Source organism: Triticum aestivum, chromosome 4A (assembly GCF_018294505.1).
Source record: "Triticum aestivum cultivar Chinese Spring chromosome 4A, IWGSC CS RefSeq v2.1, whole genome shotgun sequence".
In the NCBI taxonomy this organism is placed as follows: Eukaryota; Viridiplantae; Streptophyta; class Magnoliopsida; order Poales; family Poaceae; genus Triticum; species Triticum aestivum.
The window spans coordinates 449477652-449499053 of NC_057803.1; the positions used below are offsets into that span (position 1 = coordinate 449477652).

The following is a 21402-nucleotide window of genomic DNA, read 5'->3' on the forward strand; positions in this document are numbered from 1 at the left end:
GTCGTGGTGGCGTCGATGGCAGAGAGACCTGGCACGGTTCATGCAACAATACAGATCTGAAGATGGATTGATGGCACGTGACTGCGACGGCCTCATACCCGGCAGGCGTCCTGGTTGAGGAGTGCGCTGGACTGGTAGGTGCCCCATACCCGGCAGGCATCCTGGTTGGGACCTCAGGTTTTAGATGTTTAGGTTTGGCTGCGATGTCTGTTTGGTATTAGGCCCAGACTATCTGCGCCCCTTCATCAATTGGATAGGTGTAGCGACAGTTGTTGCTTAGACGGTGGCTTTAGACTTGCTGTTGTATGGCTTTGTAAGGTCTTGTGAGAATAATAATAAAGTGGCCGTATGCATCGCCCAGATGCAGAGGCCGGGGGTCATCCTCCTTTTTTTAAAAAAATATATGTAAACCTCCCGCAACCGTCTAGACCGTGGTGTCCGTGAAAGCCATTCAACGTCGATCTATATCGATCCGCGAGGCAGTTCGGGCGCGATTTCTTTCGCAAATTGAAGACAAAAGTGTGAAAAGTTTGCGGAAGTCCGGACACCTGAAACGTATGACTCCGACACCCTCGGCCCACCCAATCCCCCCTCCTGGTCCTATTTTCTTCCACTCTGCCCCTTCTCCCCCTTGCTGTGCATCCGCACCCTCCACCTCCGCCGCCGTTGATGTTCGTCTCCGGCTGCCATAGAGGCATTGTTGGACGTCCGCATCTAGTACCGACTCTCCCACTCGCCGTTCTGACGGAGCTTTCAGTCCTGGAGCCATTTGTACCCAGGTACACTCCGCCCCCTGTCGATGACCTCCATGGCGGACACCACACCTGAGAGGTGTTCGGTCAAATGGCATTGAGCTTATTTTCAAATGTTATGTCGTTTTTTAGAGTACGAAGGATGGTGAGCTACTCGACCAAGGAGTATGGGTTGTTGTGTCATCCATAGCTAGCCGTATCCGCAGATTTCATAGGCAGGACCAGAGGGACGCTCTACTGGGAGCAAGTGCATGAAAAGTTTCACGCGGGAAAGCACATTCCTCCCTACGACATGTACATCATTCAACGATGCAACGTGAGGTTGTTGTCGTATTGCTGGCGCGCTATCCAGGTCAGCGTCATCAAGTTTTGCAACTTGGTTAGTCAGCTCGAGACAAGGTGACCATTGCACGCGGACATGGAGGAGATGGTAAATTTTACTTCCTTTTGGTCAACTTGTTGATTGATTCATTCGCTCAATGTTGGTCTACACATTATATGTAGCCCATACGCGTCGCCATGGTGTATCACGAGTCAGAGGAATGGCCATTTATATGCACACACTGCTGGATGAAGTTGAAGGGGAAGTATGTGTGCGAGAACATGATCAGTTCATGAAGAACTTGTTGGACATCCGGAATCTAGTCGAATTTGAGACCTTGTTGTACTAAACTTAATTTGAATGCTATGTGTGGATAATTTGTGTTATTTTCTATCCGAACTTTGATAAATACCGAGCATTTGCATGAATTTCTCTGCTTTATTAAAATGCGGTTTGAAATATATGCAGCTAGCGTTGGATGGTTGCCTCCCGCATCCGTGTCCGCGGACAAATGCGAGAAGACTTTTGCGGCTTGCCGTGGGAGATGCCCTTAGAAACCAAAATATATCCAAGGGCATGGTTCATGGGATATTGTCCCCTATTTTATTACTCACCTCCCTGTAAATGACATGACCATCATTAGAGGAATGAAGTATGTAAAAAGAGCAAAATACGGCATTGACAAGGGAAAGCCTCCCTCGTTCAGCTTATGGGCATTTGGTAGATGAATTTTTTTTGAAGGACCAGCGAAGCTGGTGTTTCATTGATAACGAGCAGGGAGCAGATGACAAAGTGGCAAGGTGGCGATCCGTAGATCAAGGAAATAAGAAGAAGAAGGTAAAAATGGTGCCTGCGGCACCAAGACCGCTAGCCTATTCTCCTGGCTGGTCCCCAAAGGGGCTCTGGATGAACTTTGCGCCGCCCTGCTGCCATAGGTTTAGACCTCTTCTGATCGCAAGGAGAACATCATTTACATCTGCCGTCTTTGCTCTAAAAATGCAATTGCTTTTTTCCCGCCAGATCTCCCAAAGGGCAAGCATTGCGAGGGCCTTGATTCCTTTTCTGAAATTTGGTGGCGTGGCCTCGACCATAGCTTGCACTTTGTCCAGGGAGCTGCTCCTGCCAATCCAAGTTTCTTGGCGCATGGCATGACAAAGCTGCCAGGTTGAGATTGCCTCCCAGGTTTGAGCCGCAACGTGGCATTGCCAGAACAGATGCATGGAGCTTTCCAGGTTTCGCAGGCACAACTGACAGAAGTAATTGTTGGGCCAGCCTCTTCTTTGTAGACGATCGTTGCACCAGAGACGGTCCTGGTGAAGCAGCCAGGCAAAAATCTTCAGCTTTGAGGGTGCCCAAGTGTCCCCAATGATCGTGCGGAGGGGAGATTGAACACAGCCCTGGAACTGAGCTGCGTACGCTGATCGCATGGAATACTGTCCGGAGGCTGTGATTTTCCATGTAATGTTGTCCTGGCTGACCTCCTGGAGGTTTAAACCGCGCTGTTGGATGCGCCTGTGCAGGTTTAGCACGTCCCGGGCGATTGGGTTGGCGTCGCCGTGAGCTAGGTCGGTGATCCAGCGATCATGTAGCAGCGCGTTAGCAACAGACATGTTCTTCCGCTTGGAGAGCTTGAAAAGGTTGGGGTAGAGGATCTTCAGAGGTGATGCGTCGATCCATGCCGAATGCCAAAAACTGGCCATCTGGCCGTTTCCAATATCCACCTTGGTGGCCGCGCAGAAGAGGGCCCTGTCGGAGGCGTCGCAGGGCGGCTCGGTCCCCGCCCACGGTCGCTCCGGGATTTTCCAGGCGTGCCAAAGCCATCGAAGTCTTAGGGCGCGACTGAATTTAGTCAGGTCGAGGATGCCCAACCCTCCGTGCTCAATCGGCGTGCAGACCCGCCCGCAGCTAACCTTGCAGCTGCCGCCAGAGAGCTCCATGTCCTGGCCCCAGAGGAAGCGGCGTATACACTTGTCGATTTCCTTGAGGAGCTTGGCAGGGAAGCGCAGTGCCATGAGGGCGAACGTTGGCATGGCAGTAAGAACACATCTGACAAGAACTCTATGGCCGGTGATGGATAACAATTTCCCCTTCCAGCCCGCAAGCCTAGCCCTAATACGGTCGAGGATGAATTGGAGATGGACGAGATGGAGGCGGCCGATTGTGAGGGGAAGACCTAGATATCTAATTGGGAACTGCGTAACCGGCCCTCCGAAAGACTGAAGAACTGCATTGAGGTCGACGTTGTTGCAACAAATCGGAGTCGTCGTGGATTTTGCGTTGTTGATCTTCAGGCCAGAGGCGTCGCCAAAACTACTGAGTATGTTCATGATCTGATCAATCTCCTCCTTGATTGGGTTGGCAAAGATGATGGTGTCGTCTGCATAAAGGCTGACTCTGAACTTAACTTCCCTTCGCTACATCGGCGATATGAGTAGCTCTTCTTCTGCCGCTTTGAGCAAGCGATGGATGGGATCTATAGCTAGAATAAAGAGAAGCGGCGACAAAGGGTCGCCCTGACGGAGGCCACGTCGATGCAGGATGGATGAGCCGGGGATGCCGTTGAGGAGGAAGGCGGAGGATGAAGTGGCCAGCAGCAGGGTGATCCAATCCCGCCATCTAGCGCCGAAGCCCAAGGTTGTCATGAGCTCGAGCATATACTCCCATGAGACGTTATCGAAGGCTCTTGAGATGTCAAGTTTGAGGAGAACGGCCGGCGTTTTCCGGTGATGCAGAGCTCTGACGCAGTTTTGCACGTATACAAAACTGTCATGAAGGCATCTGGACTTAATGAATGCAGTCTGGGCAGGCGATATGATATTCTGGACAATTGGAGCCAGCCTGATCGACAGAACTTTGGATACTAGCTTTGCGATGGAGTGAATCAGGCTAATCGGGCGGTAGTCGCCAAGGCCGCTCGCTCCGTCTTTTTTTGGGATCAGTGCCACGATCGCTGAGTTTAACAGCCCGAAGTTGTTGCCGGCCAGATTGTAGAACTGGTTGAAAGCTCGCATCACGTCATCTTTGATGATCCCCCAGCACGATCTGAAAAACAGCCCGCTGAAACCGTCCGGCCCCGGCGACTTCTCTGGTGGCGTGGCTCGGATCGCCGTCCACACCTCTTGCTTTGTGAATGGGTTATCGAGCCCCCCCTCCTGAAACTGTGGCATGTTGATCTGACTCCAGTTGATCATGGATGTACGGTGGCCTACTGTCCCTAGGATTGCATCAAAATGGCTGTGGATGGCCGCTTCTTTATCGCTGTGAGCCGTGGCAATAGACTCGTTGGTGGAGAGCGCATGGATAAAAATTTTCCTTCTGCGTGAGCAAATCTTGGCCATGAAGAATTTTGTTGGAGCATCGCCGGAGCGCAGCCATGTAAGCCTAGAAGCTTGTCTCTTTCTGCACCGCTCGATCGCTGTCAGACCCAAAAGCCTAAGCTTCAGTCCCTTCCGCAGCTCTCGTTCTGCCGGTGACAGCTGGCGCCTCTCTTGAGCTACGTCAAGGCGCAAGATGACCTCACAAGCTATGTGGAACTGCAGCTTTGCGTCGTCGAAGAGGCTCTGGCTCCAAATGCGAAGATCCCTGGCCGTGCGAGCTAGCTTGATGTGGAGGCGCGCAAACGCACAGTTTGGCGCGACTGGCCACGCCCAGGCCATGGTCACCGTGTCCATGAAGCGCGGGAAACGGGGCCAGAAGGATTCAAACTTGAAGCACCTTCGCCGTTTGGGTCCCTCCGCATCAGAAAGCAGTAGTGGGCAGTGGTTGGAGCATGCCATAGATGCAGCCAGCAGCATTGCGCGGGGGAACAGGGCTTCCCATGGCGCGTTGCAGAAGAACTTCTCGATGCCCACCATTGTTGGGTTGTCACGCTCATTGCTCCAGGTGAACTTGCGGTTGCCACATTTTATTTGGCGTAGCCCGGCTATATCTATGGCGGCCCTAAAACGATCCATGAGCCTTCTATTTAGGTTTAGGTTGTTTTTCTCCCTAGCCTCGTAAATTTGGTTGAAGTCTCCGTTTATAATCCATGGCTCAGAGCATGGCGGGGTGGAGTTTGAGATTTCTGCTAGAAAAGCTTCTTTGCCTGCGTCATCCGTCGGCCCGTAGACAGAGGTTAACCAGAACTGATATTGGTGCCTAGCTAGGCTAACTTTTACAGTGATTGCAAACTGGCCTACATCGTGAGTGACCACGTCGACTAAGTCCTGATTCCAAAGGATGGCTATGCCGCCTTGAGTGCCCATGGCTGACAGTACCGCACAGCCCCGCAAGGATTGGCCGCCGATGTCGTGCACAAGGGTCGGCGTCCACACATCGATCTTGGTCTCCTGCAAACACAAGATGGCGGCGCGGTGCGCGACAACAACCTCGCGGACCGCTTCTCGCTTCGCCGGCGAGTTCAAACCACGAACGTTCCAACTCATGATCGGGGGCAAGGTGGGTTCGTCAATCATCAGGACACTGGAGATCTCTCCAGTGACTACACTTACTAATAAAAGAACACAGGTACACTTGCGAGCGGTCCGAGGAGTGCCATCGCCCACCAATAGGCCCCAAGTTGCGACGGCGCCAGCTCAACCTCACACCATAACGCTGACAGAGGGGAAGTAAACCTAACTCAGGCTAGCCGAACGCTGGCCGCCACCGGAGACTACAACTACTACTACTACAAGGAAGGATCTCTAACATGACTACACCATGGCCTTCTCGGCGACTCCTTCAGGCCCGTTGAGACCTGTAGTGATGCGCAGGGCCTCCGTGCCCATCCTGGTAAGCTTGGCGATGACGGCGATGTCCTCCTCGGAGAGGGGCTCGTCGAACCTGCGCGCGAGCGCCTCCGCCGCCTTCTTCGTCATCTTCTCCTTTGGTCCGAGGACGCCAAGGCCCTGTACCAGGCGGAGCGTGCCGCGCTGAGCAACCGGCACCTTGCAGTTCAGGGCTGCATGGCGCGCGCTCTGGCGCGATGGCGGAACGGACGTGGCACGTGTCTTGGGAGGAGCGGAACTTCGCTTGGGCTTGGGCAGGCCAAGCAGGGGGGTTGGCTTGTCGCAGAAGAGGCGCCGTGGTGCAGCAGAGGACTCGGCGATCTCTAGGAGCTGAACTTGCTGTGTGAGTGTGAACAAAATAGGGTCGCAAATCGGTTGGTTTTTTATAGTCGTATTAGGAGAATGCTACTGTTGTATGACTACATAGTGGACTGCCGTGTATAGAGGATCTTCTGCCTCTCATTTTTAACCCTATTATCAAGGAATAAAATTCTTTCACCTCGTAAAAAAATAGAACTTGCTATAGGGTGTATATGCACAAGTTAGCTAACATATAAATGTACCTTAGCACGAATTTACTCTTTTTGCCAAAATTTCCGTTCTTCCTCATATACGAGTAACATTTTTTTGTTCAACTAAAAAGAAGTAGTTAACTATAATCCAAATATTTGGAAGGGGAGCCTTGGCGCAGTGGTAAAGCTGCTGCCTTGTGACCAAGAGGTCACGGGTTCAAGTCCTGAAAACAGCCTCTTACAAAAATGTAGGGAAAGCCTGCGTACTATAGACCCAAAGTAGTCGGACCCTTCCCCGGACCCTGCGCAAGCGGGAGCTACATGCACCGGGCTCCCCTTTGAAGGGGAGCCTTGGCGCAGTGGTAAAGCTGCTGCCTTGTGACCATGAGGTCATGGGTTCAAGTCCTGGAAACAGCCTCTTACAGAAATGTAGGGAAAGGCTGCGTACTATAGACCCAAAGTGGTCGGACCCTTCCCTGGACCCTGCGCAAGCGGGAGCTACATGCACCAGGTTGCCCTTTTTTTTTAAAAAAAAGAAGTAATTATTTTTGTAACTATCACCTAACTTGTGTTTGCTTGTGTGTGACATCAACCTTACTTTCTAACATGTCTCAAGGGCACATGTCGTTAGGGTTTCCTCTACCCCCCATCGGTTACCGCCAGGAGGGTTGTGTTTTTGGGTGTGTGTTTTAAATTTGCTTAGGGTTTGTGTCCTACTTAGAAAGGTGAGATGATGACGGCTTTCTGAAGATAGAATAAGGTTCTTTTTACCTTGCCTTCATCTCGATGATGCGTCTAGAGGGCGTTTCAAGGTATGTTTTCGATGGATCTCGTGGGATTTGGTCGATGTTTGTCTTCGTTGGATCAGGTTGGATCCGATATTCATTCGTTTATGTTCGTGTGTCTACATGTTGGATTCTTTCAATGTGCGCTTCTCATCATCAACGACGGTTGCTGTTCTGATGCACTGATCATGTGGGGTCTTACCATGACGACTTTCTGACTGTCTACTAGAATAATGTTTGTCCGGCTCCGGTGGCTCCAGTGTTTGTAGTTGTGGCTACGTGGTCTACGAACTTGAATGTAATTTATGTTACTTATGATGCTTCTTCGTACTGCCTTGGCGGTTGATGAGTAGAAAAGTTTTCTGAAGTTTATTTATTTTCTAATCTGATGTGATGAATAATCACATTCAGTTAATTAAGCAGTACTACCCGTCATTGTTTACTAGCCCCTCTTGTATTCTGGGTAATATTGTGACCATGATTTTAACTAATAAATAAAAGTTATATGTAACAAAAAAATATCATTGAAGTTTATATTTAAATATGAATACAATAATATAATTTTTTATGACATGAATTAATATTTTGCTAATGTAGTAAACTTTGACTTAAAAAGACCAGTGATGATTCTACGTACAAGTTGTGGGGTCAACTGACCCGCAACTTTTGATAGAAACAACCTAAAATTTCTGTACACTCTACAGTAGGAAGAAAATAATCCTAAAATTTGTGGAGTCAACTGACCCGCAACATTTGATAGAAACAACCTAAAATTACTGTATGCTTATTGTACACTAGGAAGAAAATAATCCTAAAATTAACAGTAATCTTCTAGATTTTTCCGGCTGGCTTCATTATTGATGAGAACTAATAAACTTAGAGGGAGGTAGGAATTTCAACGAAAAACTTAGAGGGAGGTAGCAATAAACATGATAAAAGCTGAATGGAAAGACAACCGGTAGTAAAATCTTAGAGCATTTACGGTCGGGCACCTCAAACCCGCTTCGAACGCCTAGACAGACGGCCGATTCAGTGACCGGTCACAGAAAATCAACTCAGCCGGGCACCTCAAACCCCCACTCAAACGTTTGAGCTGTCGACACCCATCATATCCAGCCCAAATATGGGATGGATATGGGGAGGCTCGGGCGCGTCCGCCACGTCGGACCCGACACACGTTGGCCCATCTGATCACACATATATTCATCCCCGTCCACTCTCCAGGCCAAGTCCTAGCCACTTCACTCCCCTCCTCCACCCAAGGTCCCTTCCGGCGATCTCCGGCCTTCTCGGGCATGGCAGGCGCGGGAGGAGGCGGTAGCCCTCACGGCGGTGGACGTCAGCGAGGCGGAGTCGCATTCTCCGATTGCCCGTATAGTGCACCAATTCAGGCACCGCCACCACGTTGTGATGGATATCGCCGGCTCGTCCCAGGACGGATCCATCGTCAATTTGATGTCCACCGGCACTGTCAGGGTTCCATCTCCTACTCTACCTCGCCGGTGACCGGATCAATACTCCGGGGGACGCAGGCGGCGTGTAAATTTCGTGTTTTGACCCCTTTTCAAAACTTGACCGAGATCTGCCCCTGCCTTGCAAAAGTTTCGAGATCTGACCCTTTTCTTACCGCCAGGGTCCATCGCGGTAGGGTATAACACCTTACTAGAATTTTTTCCTAAGCAAGGAACACAGTGCATGGTCGCACCTACCGCCGGGCATCTTGGAGGTAGGGGTGTACATGCTATCGACGACCCGTTTGGCGGTATGGGTGTTTCCTACCGCCAAGGTCCCCGACGAAAGGCTGTTACACTCTATCGCTATGGACCCTGGCGGTAGCAAAATGGCCAAATCCCGAAATTTTTACAAACTGAGGTTAGATCTCGATTAACTTTCAGAAAAAGGTCAAAACACGAAATTTTGCCGCGGCCGCCCGCCGAATATAGGCACAACGGAGCCGAATGAGCTCTGCTTAAAGACGGGTTTACATTGCATATAATAGTATGGATTTAAGGTTTTCAATTTAAGACATCCAGTTGTATAATGGATTATTTGAAGCATGAGTTGTCACTGTCCACGAACCTTTGAGGGATCAGATTTGTCAAGTCCGGCTATAGATGCTCTTACACAACCTCCCTCACCACCCCTCCCTGGCCCACATCCGGTACCACTGCCACCACCTAGCGCATGCTGCCGCACATTACCTTGGCCTTAGGTCATCGTGTCTTCTTTTTGAATAAAATAAACCTTAAATGCACCCATAAGTTACCGGGTTAGTCACAGAGATTATATTTTACAACTTCGCTGCTTACCATCTCGAGTCTCTTACTAACAAATTATTAATTTAATCCCCCCGCAAAAAGAAACAAATTATTAATTCCAGTTTATTGGTTGGAGAGCACTAGAGGGAGAGGTGTGAAGAAGGAAGGGCGGAGCGTCTGCGTGTGCTTTACTTTGCGTTCACCACTGACTTCGCTTGGCTGGGGTGCTTTCTTCCGCGTCACTCCCGTCCGCCCCGACCGACTGACGGACTGCTCCTCTCTCTCTCTCTCTCTCTCTCTCTCTCTCTCTCTCTCTCTCTCTCTCTCACCTTGCCTCGCCAGTCCACTACCAACCACGCTGACAACTCCCCTTCTCCTGCCGCCACCACCTTCCAATTCCATCTCCAAATCCCCTCCCTTCCTTCCCCATACATTCCCTCCCCACACTGCAATTGCTTCGTCCTCTTCCTCCTCCCGCTGCTGCGCTGGATCCCAGGTACCCTATCCATCCATCCAATCCCCCTTCATCCCCTCTTTCTCGGAGCGAATGCGAGCGTCTCGGCTAATAACTGGATCTCACTCATCCCCGAGCTCCTCTTTTCCCTGCTCCTCCCCGCTCCCCCTCCGCCATTACCCACAATGCTCCCGCTGATTCGGTTTCGCCGTCCAGATTTCAGGCTACAAACAGTTTTTATTTCATTCTTCTCTCCATCTTGCTCCTCAGATTTATAAGATTCATCAACTTTGGCATTTAGGATGCTAGCTTAAGGTAGTAATCTTGCGCCCCTTCTGTTGTAGCTTTGCTTAGCTTGCGTGCAGCTAGCTGCTTTGTCGGTTCCCTGAACCGTGCCCAATTTTCTGTTTCTGTGGAGAGATGCTACATCTATATGTGGTATCCATCCATAATCAAAGGGCGGGTAGGCCTGATGTTCAATTTCTACTTATTTCTCTGCTCTAGTGTGAAACGCATCAGGATGTCTCAAGAACTCGTGTCTTCATACCTCTTTACTTGTTTAAGCCTGTAGCTCTTGGATTGGACATACTTAATTTTCAACAGCAAGTAAGCTCTAGGTATGGGAATGGTGGTTGGCACGTCAGTCCGCTTCACTTGATCTTGGCCACATGTCACTCTGTTGTTCTTTCTGCATAAGTAATACTGGTTTGAAGCTAGTACATTCGTGTGCAAACTTAATTTGCATTTGCCGACCCTCTAATTGCACGCGGAGCACGCCACCTTTGCCTGGTCTTCAGCTTGGTGGTTGCAATGTAGCTTTCTCATTAATTCCCAAATCAGCAAACAGTTCCACCATTTCTTTTATACGTATTAGGGTAGGTTTATTACCTCCGTGGGAACGCTGCAAACAGTTTGAGACAGATGATATTAAGTGTCCACAGACCAAGCAATCAAGTTAATATAGGCAAGTGTTTCTTTGCATCTGTCACTAACACCTTCTTATCCTTTGAACGCAGGTGCTTGATGATCACAAGATGTCATCAAATTCCACGCTCACAGAATCACTTCATGAGAAAACAATCGTCTTTGGGCTTAAACTTTGGGTTGTGATTGGGATCGCTGTTGGAGCATCCCTCCTGGGTATTCTTCTTATCCTTGTGATATGCCTAACCATCCAAACCTGGATCAGACGGTCACGAAAGGCATTCAAGGAGCTTCCCATGACCCAGATACCTTCTGCATTCAAGGACATCACAGAAGTCAGGGTGGCTGACCAATTTTCACCCAATGATTATGTTGTACATGATGGGCTTCTACTCGCCATTGAGAATGGGCCTGTTGAATCAATGGATAAAGATGCAGTTCAATTGGTGCAGGAGGACAATTCGAGGCATAGAGAAGAGAACAATCTTTCAGGTTCTTTAGTTCACACTGATGGCTGTGATGGAATTCAATCTGTTTCTGTCTGTGAACAGCCTTCCGTACATGCTACTGCCGATTCTGCGCCATTGGACGGCCTACCTGAGTTTTCTTACCTTGGTTGGGGCCATTGGTTCACTCTCAGAGATCTAGATGTTGCAACCGACCATTTTGCAAAGGACAACGTAATTGGTGAGGGTGGATATGGTGTTGTGTACCGTGGCAGATTATCAAATGGCACCCCAGTCGCTGTCAAGAAAATCCTTAACAATTTGTGAGTTTTCCTATAACGATATTTCGGTGACGAAATGGATGTCTATGGGTTTATTGTGTTGACTTTTTGGCTGGAAAGTTTATTGTGTCACCTCCTTTCTGCTTATACAAGAATTGCTTGACTTTGTGCAGAGGGCAGGCCGAGCGGGAATTCAGAGTGGAAGTTGAGGCAATTGGTAATGTTCGCCACAAGAATTTGGTCCGGCTTTTGGGATATTGTGTTGAGGGTACCCAGAGGTCAGAATATGTCATCATTTTTTTTTCTTCTTCCATTTTTTCTCTAAAGCATAGCCTGTTATGTTTCTATTGTTTTAGCATCAAATAAACAAGAAAGTCATAACATGAATTGCTTGATGTGTTTGCATAACCAGGATGCTTGTATACGAGTTTGTTAACAACGGGAATCTTGAAAGTTGGCTCCACGGAGAATTGTCCCAGTACAGCTCTCTCACTTGGTTAGCTCGCATGAAAGTTCTTCTGGGGACTGCAAAGGCGCGAGTAGCTCCTTCACTAAACTCATTCTTTTCTTAGGATCTCTGTACTTCCAAAATTCTGTTCATCACGTGATAGTGTGCAAGAGCTAACAAATGATCATTCTGATTGATGCACATCGGCACATGTTTCAGGCATAATGGCATCTGGGTTTAACTATCGTACCAAGTTATTAGCCGCTAGAAATTATAGTATATACTGTTGTGAACAGAAACAAGTTTGGATTTGGATCAGCCCTGAAATATGATTACAGTGAAGGTTGAGACTACACAAATTTTTAGCCAGTCCTTGTCGGTACTGTATCACAATGGCTTTAAGTAGTGCTTCTTTTTGTTGTTGCAAGTAACTAGTGCTCTTCTTTTTTTGAATAACATGGTGGTGTTCTGTTCAGTCATTCGATATTGTTCTTAATTTTACCTATAGCCTTGGGGCTCTTGGAAACATCAATTTGATACAGACTCCACATTTGCCTGCAGCCTTGCATACTTACATGAGGCACTTGAACCAAAGGTTGTGCATCGTGACATCAAGGCCAGCAATATCTTGATCGACGATGAGTTTAATGCCAAAATATCTGACTTTGGTTTGGCCAAGATGCTTGGTGCTGGTAAAAGTCATATTGCTACTCGAGTTATGGGTACCTTTGGGTAAGTTTTTCATGCCATGGTATATATGAGTCAGTTTCTGTTTTCATTTCCTCCAAAATTTATCCATTATAATTCGAGAGATTAGTTGTGGATGCTAACAATTAGTTTCACTCAATAACTATTATATTCTTGTTATGCAGCTATGTTGCGCCTGAGTATGCTAACAGTGGGCTTTTGAATGAGAAGAGTGATGTCTACAGCTTTGGGGTTCTTTTATTGGAAGTTATTACAGGTAGAGATCCAATTGACTATGATCGCCCCCCAAGTGAGGTAATACTTGCAAAATCTCTTCTGTTATGTTTGAGATCCCTAATTGTTGTCTTCATCTCTTCTTTTTACTCATTTTTCAATCTCTTCTGTTACCAGGCAACTCAGTGCCCTTCATCTCTTTCTAACACACTGCTGTTGCTATTTACCTGTAGGTAAACCTAGTCGATTGGCTTAAATTGATGGTCGCCAACAGACGGTCTGACGAAGTGGTGGATCCACACCTTGAGAGAAGACCATCGACAAAGGAACTCAAACGTGCCCTTTTGACAGCTCTGCGGTGTATCGATCTGAATGCTGAAAAGAGACCAAGGATGGATCAGGTCGTCCGGATGTTGGATTCTAGCGAAACCATACCTCAAGAGGTTTGATTCACAAAAGAACACCATTCACATATGATTATTGGTTTACCTGGAAATCATGCATTTTCCTGCTATTTTCATTCATTGTATGATCAATTGGTCATTGCACAGTATATACTTGTGCTGGACTGATGTGCTGCCATTGATGCCATCTTATTTGGTTATCCTATATGCTTGCTCTACCGGCTCCATTTGGCTTAGAGAGGATTGTTTAGCTTGGTTTTGAATTTGATGCTTATTGCCTACATATGCACAATCACAAAAGTTGAACATGCAAGTGACTGGATTTGCAGGAACGAAGACCACGACAGAACCGGATCTCTGAGAATACTGAAACCGTGCCATTGAGGGGCAAGAACAGCATCGAGAAGAGTGATGCCCCTGAGCATGAGGAGAGGCCCCCTCGGCCAAAGAGTCGTCCATTTTCGTCCAAATGAGGTAAAGAAAGAAGGAAACCCTAAACATCTTTTGGAGATATAAAGATAGAGAGAGATACCAGCGCGCGGAAGAACATGGTGGAGAATTCTTCTGAATACGTAACAGATTGATCGATTTTTATTTTTCACCCCTCGGAGCGGGGATTTTTGCATTTGTTGATACATGGAATGGAATGTACAGTGGTGTGTATGACGGCTCAAGGATGTACAGAACTAGCTTGTAAAACGGTCTGAAAGGCTCTCAGCTGGTGTGGTTGCTGGTATGAGCTACAGACTTCTCTTATCTCTACTATCGTATTGTACACACCAAGAGTATAAATCAAAGAAAAAGAAAAAAAAATGTTTCGTGGGTGGTTGTCACCTGTCAGTGTGTGTTTCTGGCGTCTGAATCTGAAATTTTCAGCCTAGAATAGAGTGATGTATCAGGTAAAGGAAGAATTCTTGTCATGTGTGACTTTGATCATTGTTTGTGACCAATAAGGATAGCTATCCTTCTGGTGTTAAAATGATTCTGTGATTGTTTCAGAGATAAAATGATTACTACCTCCGTCTGGGTTACTAGTGACTTTCGTATTTTGTGCTAAACTTTGACCTTAGTTGGTTTATTAGTCCTTTTTGTATTTTGTGCTAAACTTTGACTTTAGATTTGATTAACAAAATATAAGTTATATGCTACAAAATTACATTGGTAGATTCTTATTTGAAAGAAGTTTACAATGATATAATTTTTGTTGCATATAAATCATATTGTGCTAGTTAAATCTATGTTAAAATTTGACCCAAAATGCGAGAGAACTAACAAACCCGGATGAAGATAGTACTTTTTTTAGAATCGATGAAGGTAGTACTTGAAAGAAAGGTGTTTATCTGTCACAAGTCTTTCAGGATTCAGAAATAAAATGTTTGTTTTCAAAGAAACGATTTTTTATCTACAAAATAGATAGGATTCATTTTCCACTAGACTGTTTGGATTCAGAATAAATGAGGAATTCGATATTTTTTTGTCACTAGTCTCTTTTGGAATTATCTCCACTAGCTCTATCTTACCTTCTTCTCAGCGCGTTCGCCTCCGCATTGCCTGCCAACTCCACCTCCATGGCGCTAGCCGGCGCCGCCAACGCCACCTTCCGGCCCCGCCTGGTCACCGCCGCCGCTGACACCTCCGACACTAATACTCGCCGCCGACACTGGAAGGCCGGCGAGTTCCCATTCCCCACCACCTCCCCCTCCTCCGGCACGCAGCAGCGCCGGAGACCCCGGACCACGGAGCGCCCGCCCCCACCTCCACCGTCCAAGGGGGAAGACCCGGAGGGGAGAGGGCGCCAGAGGCACTGGAAGGCGGGGGAGGACCCGGAGGGGGGAGGGCGCCAGAGGCACTGGAGGGCGGGGGAGTTCCCGGCGGCGGCCGAGTCCCAATCCCAGTCCGGGAGGAGGGGCCGCGCTCGCACCCCTATCAAGAACGTCCAGAAGAGGCTCGACGCGCGCGCCGATGCCAAGGCCTGGGCCTGCACAGTCACCGAGGCCCTCGCCGACCGCATCGCCGCCAAGAACTGGCGGGAGGCGCTTCAGGTAACAGTCACCAACCAGCTATACCAATCAAAATTTCCTTATAAATTTGTAATTTCCCTTTTACTTTGCGTCGCACCATTTTAGGAATTACCAACTGATTTGATTTCCGAAAAATGAATAAATATGTGTAGGTCTTCGAGATGCTCAAGGAGCAAACTTTCTACTATCCCAAAGAGGGCACCTACATGAAACTCCTCCTGTTGCTGGGGAGATCAGGCCAGCCTTCTCTAGCACAAGACCTTTTCACCGAGATGCAGCAGCAAGGATGCCAGCCAACTCCCGAGCTTTACACGGCCTTGATCGGGGCCTACTGCCGGAACGGCCTCCTAGACGAGGCACTCAAGCTTCTCGAAGACATGAAGGCCGCCCCGCTGTGCCAGCCTGATGTCTACACTTATAGCATCCTCATCAAGGCCTTCGTCGACGCCTCAAGGTTCGACCTCGTCGATGCTATGTACAAAGAGATGGCTGAGCGCTCCGTGACACCCAACACGGTCACGCAGAACATTGTTCTCAGTGGCTACTGCAGAGCAGGAAGGCTGGACGATATGGAGAAGCTACTCTCTGCGATGCTCGAAAGTGCAAATTGTAAACCGGATGTCTGGACCATGAACATTATCCTAAGCCTGTTTGGGAACAGTGGCCAGGTTGAGCTGATGGAGAAGTGGTACGAGAAATTCCGAGGCTATGGGATCGAGCCAGAGACTCGGACGTTCAACATTCTCATTGGTGCTTACGGGAAGAAGCGGATGTATGACAAGATGTCTGCGGTGATGGAATACATGCGCAGGCTAGCATTTCCATGGACGACTGCTACATACAACAATGTGATCGAGGCATTTGCTGTGGCAGGTGATGCCAAAAACATGGAGGACACATTTAACCAGATGCGCTCAGAGGGGATGAAGCCAGATACAAAGACCTTCTGTTGTCTAATAAACGGGTTCAGCAATGCAGCCCTTTTCCACAAGGTGGTAGGCATGGTAAAGCTTGCTGAGAGGCTCGATGTACCGGCGAATACGTCTTTCCACAACTCTGTTCTTGCGGCATGTGCGAAAGCGGAGGATCTGATGGAAATGGAGAGGGTCTTCAGGCACATGAAGCATATGCAGTGTGAAGCAGATGCCATCACATACTCCATCTTGTTGGAAGCTTATCGGAAGGAAGGAATGACCGACAAGATGTATGCTCTGCAACAGGAGAACCCAAGTTTGGTTTCGACTGAGCTTGTCATGGTGTAACTAACCTCATAAATTGATTATGGTGTTGAGTTCATCTGACTGAAATGAAAAATCCGTTCCTCTTCATGTCTGGAATTAATAGTGCAACCTAGCAAATTAACTACTGCCAGAATTGTTTTATTTCTGTTGACCTACAAGATTAGTATGTATGATAACTGTATTGCTGGGACGCGAGGTAGTATATCTCTTGATAATGTATTTGCTGTAAGACGGAGAAGCTTCATTTATTATCAACTCTTCAAGTGATATTCACATTTTTGTATACATTTTGACCTAGCAGTTCATAGTAATTTCTGTTTCGGGATGTGTCTGTAAGCTGATTCAGAGAGAGTTTGTGTGGAGTGAATATGCCTTCTAGCTTGTCAGGTGAAGTTGAGATTATATCAGGCCTCATTTTCATGGTTAATAGTAACTGCTAAACATAACAAATGGTCATTTTATTTTGGCGCCACACCCAAGTTGACCTCTTTTATATGCTCAGGTGAACGATTATGTTGCTTTTGATTTACCTAACCCGTGGTTTCTATCATAGCATGTTATCATGTCAGGACTCAGGAGAGGTTGGCAGCACTCATCTCGTAGGTCTGCAGTCTGTTCAGAATAATTTCTGTACTCCTGGTTTTGAGACGGTACTGACGATAAACCCCTTCTCTACCGCCCTTAATCATCTGAAGTACTCTGTTTGTTCTTGTTTCCCCATCTCATGATAGAATGGTTTCAGGAACTAGGAAAATATGACCCTGTATTCTTGTAGCGAAGCCCATCTGGAACTGGAATATGGGGTTAAAAAGCACCTTATGTTCGTATTATTCCTTAGTATAACATGCCTTCTTTTCTTCTAAAAGTATAGATTTGGCGAACTAAATAACTAGTACTCAGCATACAATCTGGTATAAATTCTGAAATTTCCATTTGGTTGCCGTAACATGCTTTTGTATTTTCTCAGCATATTTTTTTGCTATAGAGTTTTAGGTATAAACTGGGACACTCTAATGATAAATACTCCGGATGAAGCCTGAAGACATGCGATTAACCAGATAGTGCGAGGATGCCTGCTACAAATATCAATTGGCATGAGTAAATATTTGTCCATTTACCTACTTTGGAATAAGCAAATAAAGAGCCAATGATAAAAGGGGAGAGTGAGAGAACAGAAGCCACCATTGTTATGGTTGGCAGTAAATTTTGGCTTGGAGCCACATGATACATACGTGGGTAACTGGGCATGCTACTCTGTCTTAACCAGTCTGAGAATTTCTAAAGTATTCTTTTGAGTATCCAGGTGTTTGTAGCAGTATGCGCAAAATCTATTTCTAGCTGCATTCTCAACTGATGTGGGTAACATGCGTCAATACATGTTTCCAGATTGTAGTCGGCCCTAGTTCTTGGCACCCCCAGAAGCTTTGCTTGGAGAACGAAATGTTGAGAGCACACCGTAAATGTTTGCAAGTATGGTAGGAAAGCTGTAAATAGAACAGAAGCTAACTTACAGGAAGAATTCGGCCTTTGGGTTACCATATCATACTTATCAGTATTCTTTTTTTTTTTGACAACTCATCTTGTTCCATGCATTTAAGTGTTTCTTATGGCTACAGGAATTTGAACGTCTCAGGTGGGTGGTTAATCCAAAGAAGCCGACCAGCTGTCTCATACAGGTAGCTAAGGAATGGGCTTCACCATTGGTGGTCCTTCGCTCAAAATTTATCTCGGCACTCTCAAAATTATGCATCTTCTCTGATATTTCACGTGCTATGTGTGTAAATCACCATCATTCCTTACTACAGGCTACACGCTATAACCACTCAAGCTCGATGATCAACTCATAGAGACAAGGATTATCAACTTATATTATATGCCCAACACCATGCTCCTTGTACACTTGGATTATGAACAAGAGATGCAACTTTCTTTAGAGGTTTCTTGACATCAATCTTGACTCTTAACCCTGAAGAAGTTGCCCTCAAAATCTTGGGAAACACACCCGCCAAAAAAAATCTTGGGAAACAGCGCTGCAAAAACAAATTCTCCCACTTTCCCTACAAAGGATTTCAGCAATTTGTGTGTACCCATGTGGAAGATCATGTATTTGAATCCATATCAACAGATCTAACTTCATCCAATAGGGTTTGGTGAAGCCATCATAAGGTGCAAGAATAACAGTGTTTCCCAAAAAGTCCAGGGGTCCTCTTCAATGACTCTCCCAATCACCCAGACACGAAAACTGAGTCGTATACAAATTATCAGACAGCGGGCAAGGCTTCACATCCTGCACAAGATCCTAGGCTACCCGCATGTTCTTGTAGGACCAAGGTTGGCTATAGGGTTTAGCCGTGGGAACCCTGTAACGCCCCGGACACACCCATCGGTGGTCGTTATTCATGGCGGGATCTAGACTGGCCCCACAAATCAATACTAGTCCTTTCTGCACACTTTGTGCTCACTTGTGCGCACCCAGGAGCAACTTTTCGGTCGGTCACCTATCTTGAAACTACTCCAAGCTGAGAACGCTTAACTTTAAAGTTCTGTCCGAATGGGTTTCCGGAAAAGAAGAAATTCCTTATTGATATGAGTAGTCTATCATCCCTATTAAGGTAGACTATCACATACACCCCCACTCAACGGGTCACAAACATCATGAACAACATGACCGCACACCTATCCGCAAACATCCGTGTAACCGTGAGGGTCGGCTCTGATACCAACTTGTAACGCCCCGGACACAGCCATCGGTGGTTGTTACTCTTGGCGGTATCTAGACTGGCCTCACAAATCAATACTAGTCTTTTCTGCACACTTTGTCCTCACTCGTGCGCGCCCAGGAGCAACTTTCCGGTCGGTTACCCATCCTAAAACTACTTCAAGCTAAGCACGCTTAACTTTGGAGTTCTGTCCGAATGGTCTTCCGAAAAAGAAGGAATTCCTTATTGATATGAGTAGTCTATCATCCCTATTAAGCCAGACTATCACAAACCCCGACGATGGCCATCCAACATGTTGTAGCCACCGGCAGTGCTTCCTCCTGCTCTACAACAACATCTTGATTCTCCTCCGTCAAATGAGTTCTTTCATCATTGCTTCGACGTCACTCAAGACTTCTCCCGATCCAAACGCTTCCTTCTCCATTGGTTATCCTAGCCCGAAGATCAATCTACCGGGCCATGGGGAACCCGAGTAAGCTAGACAAGACCAGGAAACGACACTAGGTCGTCCCTTAATCAGTTTGAACTAGTCCTGCAGGAGATGGCGAAAGGTTGGGAGGAAACTCGACGTTGGCTGGAATCGGTACCATGAAGAACAGAAACCCTAACTCGAGGGGAATGACAACGAAAAAGGTGGCGCACTGCATGCATACACTTTTTTTGAGGCGGCATCGCTAAGCTTTATTAATCGACTGAAATGTTTACAGGAATAGACACGGTGTTGAAGCGAATTCCAATCCACACATGGCGTCCCAAACTCAAAGAACTCGTGAACTAGCTATGTATTGAGCTTCATAGTTATTATTACGCCGCTTATGGCTAAAAAGACATTCTGAAAAGGATCAGACCACTGCCCGATCTCCTTCGTGATGGCTGCATGAAATCACATACCCCCATTCTTGATATCGTCAATTATAACTTTGCAATCCGAGGTAATGTGAATCTTCTGTTGTGCGAAATCTTTTGCTAAGCAAAGGCCTTCTTGACATGCAATTGCTTCAGCCGAGTTGGGTCAGACGTGCCTCTATACACCATGGCTGAAGCATCCAAGTAGGTGTCGTCCATACAACGTTCAAGGGATTGTGAATTTTCTTAGCAACTTTAATTTCTTCAATATAGTTATTGATGAACAATGGGTTGATCATGGGCTTTGCAATACATCCTCATGTATTGCCTTCCTCCTTGCTGACCAAATAGCCACTACTGAAAAAATATTTAGGTGGGCTCAAATTAGAGCCAGGGGAGGATAGGTACCTGTCACTGAGCAGTTGCCATTGAGAATGTAGTGGGTGACTTAGCACAAGCAGCGCGCAACAGGTCCTTTGCAGATGTAAATACCTGGATTTCTGAGAAGTGAGCTTGGGACCGCTTTCTTGCGAGTACTGGGCAAGCCGGTCAGATAAGATGGAACCCTATCCATCAAGTAGCAATGGGGGTAAAAAGTGTCGCCAGCCACTCCTGTGTGGATAGCAGTGGCGGGCAAACATAACCACCCGCCACTCGTAATTTTTTACAAATTTACCTGTGGGATCATAAAACCAGCAGTGGCGAGTGACAAACTCAAGCCCGCCACTAGTTTGCCATGCACCACTGGCGAGCCAAAAATTTGTTGCCACATCAATATTTCGATGACATGCGTCAATTTCTCCCAAAATTTCTAGAAAGTAAGCAGTGATGGGTACACTAAAGCGTCCGTCACATATATAGTAAGTCAGGAAAATACTTGAAAGGTCATATTTACTAAAATCAGATTAGTCTAAAATTAGTGGTGTGTATTAAATATATAATTTTTTTTAAGTTGAAATGTGTAAAAAAATAGAGTTCCGTGTGGTAGGCGGCACTTTCCTTTCAAAACCCTGACACTTCCCTGGAGAGTGTTCGGCTTGTATTTGAAGTGCATCAAATTTTACCTTAACGCTATCAAATTTTTACCAAACTCTAAAGTGATCCTATGAAGACAACATGCCAAGTTTCATCTATTTCCGAACTCTTTTGCACGTTATTTGAAACCGAAGAGCATTTTGCCCTTTTTAATGGCTGAAAAATCAGTTAATGCTTTTAAAATAGCAAACCAACTAAAAAGTATCTAAATTTGAGCATGGGACTTCCAATGGTGTGTACTCCCTCCTTCCCAAAATATAAGGCGT

General features: G+C 46.9%; 2 protein-coding genes across 3 annotated transcripts; both read left to right on the forward strand.

Annotated features, from left to right (window-relative positions):
* Window positions 1-9656: 9656 nt before the first annotated feature.
* LOC123086294 (probable receptor-like protein kinase At5g18500) lies at window positions 9657-14113 on the forward strand. 2 transcript variants are annotated; one of them, XM_044508042.1, is made up of 8 exons: window positions 9657-9891; window positions 10866-11542; window positions 11674-11778; window positions 11913-12035; window positions 12510-12680; window positions 12821-12950; window positions 13103-13312; window positions 13603-14113. In XM_044508042.1, exons 2-8 carry the CDS (start codon window positions 10884-10886, stop codon window positions 13744-13746), a joined length of 1542 nt encoding a protein of 513 aa, XP_044363977.1. In that variant the 5' UTR covers window positions 9657-9891; window positions 10866-10883; the 3' UTR covers window positions 13747-14113. The 2 variants fall into 2 exon arrangements, with proteins under 2 accessions (XP_044363977.1, XP_044363978.1); XM_044508043.1 differs by lacking the exon at window positions 9657-9891 and adding an exon at window positions 9915-10164.
* Window positions 14114-14585: 472 nt separating this feature from the next.
* On the forward strand, window positions 14586-16622 carry LOC123086293 (pentatricopeptide repeat-containing protein At3g06430, chloroplastic). Its single transcript, XM_044508041.1, has 2 exons — window positions 14586-15315; window positions 15447-16622. The coding sequence occupies exons 1-2, from the start codon at window positions 14842-14844 to the stop codon at window positions 16554-16556; spliced, it is 1584 nt and encodes a 527-aa protein (XP_044363976.1). The 5' UTR covers window positions 14586-14841; the 3' UTR covers window positions 16557-16622.
* The last annotated feature ends 4780 nt before the right edge of the window (window positions 16623-21402 follow it).

Bases quoted from the DNA above. Each gene is read 5' to 3' on its own strand.
- LOC123086294 (XM_044508042.1), top strand. From the start codon at position 10,884: ATGTCATCAAATTCCACGCTCACAGAATCACTTCATGAGAAAACAATC. The intron at 12,036-12,509 runs GCGAGTAGCTCC...ATTTGCCTGCAG, and splicing joins CTTCTGGGGACTGCAAAGGC to CCTTGCATACTTACATGAGG. The intron at 12,681-12,820 runs GTAAGTTTTTCA...CTTGTTATGCAG, and splicing joins CGAGTTATGGGTACCTTTGG to CTATGTTGCGCCTGAGTATG.
- LOC123086293 (XM_044508041.1), top strand. From the start codon at position 14,842: ATGGCGCTAGCCGGCGCCGCCAACGCCACCTTCCGGCCCCGCCTGGTC. The intron at 15,316-15,446 runs GTAACAGTCACC...AAATATGTGTAG, and splicing joins ACTGGCGGGAGGCGCTTCAG to GTCTTCGAGATGCTCAAGGA.